General features: G+C 40.7%; 1 protein-coding gene across 1 annotated transcript; it reads right to left on the reverse strand.

The window, feature by feature from the left end:
• Positions 1-1,625: 1,625 nt before the first annotated feature.
• Positions 1,626-4,394, reverse strand: LOC138666440 (oocyte zinc finger protein XlCOF6.1-like). The gene is made up of 5 exons (XM_069754662.1): positions 4,322-4,394; positions 4,200-4,202; positions 3,850-3,882; positions 2,545-2,683; positions 1,626-2,211 (listed from the first exon to the last, which is right to left on the reverse strand). Exons 1-5 carry the CDS (start codon positions 4,392-4,394, stop codon positions 1,626-1,628), a joined length of 834 nt encoding a protein of 277 aa, XP_069610763.1.
• Positions 4,395-6,572: the final 2,178 nt, after the last annotated feature.

A 6,572-nucleotide genomic window follows, 5' to 3' on the forward strand; every position in this document is an offset into this window, starting at 1 on the left:
TCATGTGAGTCCTTGTCAGTTTTTTGCTTTTGGCATTTTGGTTATATACCATTTTAATTATATTTATTAAAAGTTAATTTTTATAGTCTCATATTGATCACACCCTGCTTAGTCTATTGACATCACTTAGGGGCTGAAACCTCCTCTTTTCTTACAATATGAAAACTATTTTTTATGCATAGTTTGCTATGTGAGCCTCGATGCTCATGTTCCCCACATCAGGGGCGTTCTGTTAAGAGTAAATACGGAGCCATTACATGATCTGCTTAAGGAGAAATCCGCACTTTGCACTCGTTGCACCTAGCTGCTCGCGCTTTCAGTTGTCGATATGTCTACCGATGGACATTCGGAATATGTAATTCGTATAGTTCCAGCCCAAATCGGTGCCGTGATATGTAACTTTAATAGAACAAAGAAACTCATGTCTTACACCAGTTTCAACTATTGCTAGATAGGAGGAGTGAGCAGCCTTAGCAGAAACTGCTATTTGCAGGGGGCTATAAAAATTCTTCTACACACACACACACACACACACACACACACACACTGGCAGCCAGCAGAGAAAAGAGGGGGGGGGCGGAATTGCCCACAGCTTGTGTCTTGTAAAGCTAGGCAGACTCAAACATGGCATATACAAATTATCGTGACAATGTGTATCAGGATGTAGGAGATATTAAGTACAATTTTACCACATTTTTTGCTTCAGTTTTTATTTCCCTAATTTCCTCCTTTATAACCTAGGTGAGTCTTATGGTCCGGTGCGTCTTATAGTCTTAAAAATATGACATTTCATGCAATAAAATGCAATTTAATTATGCAAAAGTCATACAACGTTATTTCCTGGCTTTTATTTTTAGCTTCTGTCTCTTACAGTTGAAGTGAACCTACAGAAAAAGAAAAATTACAGACTTCATTCTTTGTATCTGGAAAAACTTGCAAAATCGGTATAGTATCCAATAGTTATTTTCCCCATTGTATATAATTTTCTCCAGGTCAGAGCTATTTTTGACAGTCAACAAAATACAATTTAAGTAATTCATTCTTTACACTCTAGGTATGATAATGACTTCTGTGTGGGATTTTTTATGTTTAAAAGGGTTGTTCTCTACTTGGACAATCCCTTCTCAAGCCTTATGTCTGATCCTGTTAAAATAAAAATAATTATTCAAACCTTCCATGCCAATGCAGTTCCAGCAGTGTCAGCACTTGAGTTTATAAAGCTCATTTGAGTTTATCACGTCATGCGAGCCCTGCGGCCAATCAGCGCTGATGTCACTGTCCCCAACTTCAAATCAAACAATAGGAGGAAGTAGAGAGCAGCCGCAGCTCTGGTTTCCTATTTATATTCAATACTTCCGAAGGCGGGGACAGTGAAGCCGGCACTGATTGGGCGCAGGGCTTGTGTACTGTAACAACCTCACATGAATCCTGACACCACTGAATTGGCACTGGCAAGGGAGCTGTGTATGGGTATTTTTGTTTTAACGAGGCCAAATATAAGGAATGACAAGATGTTGTCCTAGTAGTAAGACAACTGTTTTAAGAAGTTACAATTTTTGGTTAAATATTTCCAACATTCTGAACATGAAAAAGGCTTCTCCCCTGTGCAACTTCTCTGATGTTTATTAAAGAGTTGAATTCCATGTAAAACATTTCCCACATTCTGAACATGAAAAAGGCTTCTCCCCTGTGTGACTTTTCTGGTGACTATCAAGATGCTCTTTCTGGTTAAAACATTTCCCACATTCTGAACAGGAAAAAGGCTTCTCTCCTGTGTGGATTCTCTGGTGACTATCAAGATGCTCTTTCTGATTAAAACATTTCCCACATTCTGAACAGGAAAAAGGCTTCTTCCCTGCGTGGGTTTTCTGGTGCGTAACCAAAGATGATTTCTGGCTAAAACATTTCCCACATTCTGAACAGGAAAAAGGCTTCTCCCCTGTGTGGGTTCTCTGATGCTTAACAAAATCTGGTTTGTGTGTAAAATTTTTACCACATTCTGAACAGGAAAAAGGTTTCTCTCCTGTGTGAGATCTCTGGTGCCTAACAAAAGATGATTTCTGGTTAAAACATTTCCCACATTCTGGACAGGAAAAAGGCTTCTCCCCTGTGTGGGTTTTCTGGTGCGTAACCAAATCGGATTTCTGGTTAAAACATTTCCCACATTCTGAACATGAAAAAGGCTTCTCTCCTGTGTGGATTCTCTGGTGGCTATCAAGATGCGCTTTCTGATTAAAACATTTCCCACATTCTGAACAGGAAAAAGGCTTCTCCCCTGTGTGAGTTATTTGGTGTCTAACAAGTTTCCACTTCTGGTTAAAACATCTCCCACACTTGGAACAAGAAAATCTATTCTCTGCGGTGGGAATTTTTTGATGCTTAAGAAAAGATTCTTTGAGGGGAAAATGATTTCCATATTCTAAAAGTAAAAATGGATTCTTTACTTCAGGACCAATTTGTCTTTTAATGCTTATTTTGTGACTTTAATATTCCTTAGTAGTCGGTAATGAATCAGAAGACAGGACCTGTTTCAGAAGATCAGACGATAGATCTTTGCTCTGAAGGGATGATGGTATTTCTGGAGTAATGGCATTCACTTCAATTGTATCCTGTGGGATCTCAAGATTATCTGATTTAAAAACTGAAGATGTCAGCTGCCCCTGTGATCGCCTGGTACAGTCATCTGTTAAAAATAAAATCAATTAGTTTTCATAAAAAAATCCTTGAATTTTACATATTTTAACATTTGTACGTAAACTGTCCACAACATGACAAGTTATGTTGAATACGTAATTATTCACTAAGACAAGAGAGCTCACAGTCTAATAGAAAACCTCATAGGATGAACCAGTAGAGCATGGTGTACAACTGTTTGTCCATTCTGCCTTAGAAATATAGAGTAAAAAGTCACCAAACAATGTTATGTTGAGGAAAATTATACCAATAAACCTTCTACTCATCACACAAAAAAAACCAAATCCCCACTCAGGTCCATCATCTGTCAGTGAAAAACAGGTTTCTACATTACAAGTGGCTCAAAGGCTCTTGAAAAGCACCATGGCTTCCATACACCAATCCAGCAATATCCGCTCTCCCAGAGTCAAATTTTCCCCTCGCTTCTGAGCCTTGCAGTGTGCCCAAACCACATTTAGCATCCATGTATAAAGCACGTGTAAAGCGCCATGGAATAAATGGTGCTATAAAAATTAAAAATGATAATAAATAATAATGTATTTGGCATTACTATAGTGATAAGAGCCCACTTAATTTACAATGTGTGTGTCTCCTGGAACACAATCTGGGCACTGTGTTGGGTAATAAAATGGCATATTTGCTATTTTCACTCTCCAACATCCACTGCGTGCTAATTCATGGAAAGTGGCTCTGGGGTCAACATAGTCACTACTCCAATACATTAATCCCCTGAGGGTTATAATTTCCAAAATTAAGCTAATTTATTGGGATTTCTACTGTTCTGGTTTTCTGCCATTTTCTCATATTAGTGCAGCACCCCAGAGTCCTGGTCGTTGCAGTAATGTCGTTCTTCCACCAGGGGGAGTGATGTTACGTCTGGCGGTACTAAAGGAGTTCACATTGCCAGGTATCACAGTCACACACTACATTTCACACTCCACCAGGGGAAGCAAAGGTTCTATGTACTAGGCCACTCCTCACACACGGGTAAAACTGGTGGGTTGGATAGGAAGTGAGTCAGAAGCTACCTGGGTTAGACCCAGAGAAGACCTGTCAGGCAGACAAGGGGAGAAGGAGGAACATCTGAGCTGCAGACAGAGGGTCCCTGTCAGGGGTGGGATCCTGACAGAGACATAGCACGAGATAGAACGTTACGGAGCTGCGCCTGCACCTCATTGCGGAAGCATCCTAAGAAATGACACAAAGCGAAGTATATTGTGGAAAGTGAGAAACGAGATCACAGCACAAGGAGATAACACCGGGAGGAGTTCTGCCTTAAGATCGGCAACATCCTTCTGAGGCGCGTAGCCGGAGGCCAGAACACCGAGGGAGTAATAGGCTCTACGCATTACTTCAAACTATGGCAGGACAGTTAATTCCAAGTTGGCTGCCCAACCTTTAAACCTAATGAAGACAACGGAGGCAATTGTGGGAGAGGGGTATCTCTAGGGTCCCTATAAATTAACTCCAGGCCTACCCCGTCATACGGGTCGTCCTAGCCATACCATCTGGGGGACGGAGAGAGAACATCAGAAACATACACGACAGTTGTGAGGACTATCCCGTGGTGCTCAGCAGGGAGTTACTACAACACACAGGCGCTAGTAGGAAGGCTACTGATTTCCACCTGCAAAGAGAACTCTGGATGTGCCTTCGGACAGGCCGGACTCAGCCAGCCCTGTGAACAGTGCTCTGGACATTGAGGTCTTCAGTAAAAGGTAAAGAGACTACAACCTTGTGTCCTCATTATTCACCGCGTCTTACACCGTCCACCATCACCACCTACACGTGGGGGCGATCCATTAGGGCTTCTGCATATGGTATGTCCTATCTCCACGGAGATCTGCTCCTGTGATGTCTGGTTCTGTTACCAGGCACAACCTTATTCATTCTACAGACGGCACTGGTAATGGAGGAGACATCGAATCCAGAAGCTCTGGGCGAAGCAGGCTCTGTCCTGCCACTAAGATTAGGGTGCCTGGGATTTGTAGTACCATCCAGTCTGGCAGTATGGGTTTGTGTTGTCCAGCTCCCTACTCCAGCCAGTTGGAAAGCACCACACCCTACCAAAGCTCGAAGCATATTGCTGGAAGCTGTCAGATACAGCCTTCTCCTCTGGTTAATTCCTCTGTGCTCAGCTCCCGGCTTGTTTATTTGTTTCCTGTTGTGACCTCGGCTTGCTTACTGACTACTCTTGTGTCTTCTGATTTTGTATTTTCTCTGCTCTCCTGGTACTGACCCAGTTACCTGACAATTCTTGCTACATCTCACATCACAAAACAGAAGGTAACACCATGGCCAAAGCCTAGGGGTCTCTGTCTATGTACAGACCCATGTAGAAGGGTTAAAGTATGATGAACAAGGCAATCCCTGGCATCTGTAAAATGGAGTAGATAGCGCCAAGTCTGTTCATGGTGGCCATCTTTTGAGCTGCCAGGTGACCACGAACAGTGCCCCAATGCATCGTGTCTGCAAACTATTTCTGCAAGAGCTGCAGTCAAATAGCTAAATAGCTTCTTAACCCTGCCATGTGCCCAGACAGTAGTGCACAATTGTATATAGAGTATTGTCAGATTCAAGAGAAGTTGGAAAATAATTTGAAAGGTCCATTTGTTTCCTATAATCCTTTGTGAAGAATTTCAAAGTGATCACCACAAAGTGACACACATCAGGTTCGAAAAATTGGGTCAGGAACAAAAAAGGACTGTGGGAAGTGGTTAAGTCAAAGGATTTGAGCAGTAAATACTGTAGTAAAACACTATGACTAAAGACAATAATATATCTACTGAAATGATCAAACTCAACTGTCTTTATCAGTAATAAATGAGTAACTAGTGGAGAAACCTCTCTGGGGTAATTAGACTATGGGACTCAGTGGCTCTTTCAAGGGAAACTATTATAAGGGCCAATGGTAAATGTCAGATCAGTTTCAAGAAGAAATATTAGACATTCAAATACATTATTTTATAACAGTTTAGAGCTGATGTGTCAAAGTTTAGATGGAGGAGAATGTTGAAGTCTAGAGGCAAAATGGTGAACACACGATTGTCATACAACCGGGCTATACAACCAATAAAGCAGCCACAGCTGATGACTGAGAAGAATCTGTGACTTCTCTGCACTTATATGTTACTAGATGGCAGCCCGATTCTAAAGAATCGGGAGTCTAGAATCCATATATACTTTATTTATTCAAATGTAAGAATAATACAATTAATAAATAATAGTAAGAAAGAACAAAAAATGGCTGCACTCACCAGCTCTTGACAATTCTTGTTATTTAAGGTACAGTTACACAGGATCCATGAACATGCTTATGAGGGGAGGGATGAAAGACATCAGACGACAACTTTGCGTGTTGTGGCAAATGCCACAACAACGGTTCTTTGCTTAAGAACAATAATGTAAATAATAAATAATATGTATCAATAACTATGTATATTGGTATGTTCTATGACATTTTAAAATATTTCATTATTATGTGGAAAGGCTCTTAGTACCCATACTGGCGCATACTTGTGTGCCCATCAGGTATTTTCACAGTAATTTTACATCTGATGGGTTGGTATGAAACGTTTTTAATCATCTCTTGGGCTTAGCTAAGCCTTCATTTTAAATAATTCTAATAGGTACAACAGAAATAAAAGCCTTTTTGTGTACCCAAATTTTTTGTGTTTATTTTTACAGAAGTGTAAAATTTAAGAAATCAAAGTTCATAGTACACCGATGGGCTAATATAAGCATGCCCATCAACCACATCACGGTAGCCTTTGAACTGATGGGTCCTAACTAACTGATTCCTATTTCTTAATACTCAGACCTCTTTCACATCTGCATGTTTCTGATATTTGCAGAAGTAATGTTAAAAACAATACAAC

Source organism: Ranitomeya imitator, chromosome 2 (genome assembly GCF_032444005.1).
Source record: "Ranitomeya imitator isolate aRanImi1 chromosome 2, aRanImi1.pri, whole genome shotgun sequence".
Classification (NCBI taxonomy): domain Eukaryota; kingdom Metazoa; phylum Chordata; class Amphibia; order Anura; family Dendrobatidae; genus Ranitomeya; species Ranitomeya imitator.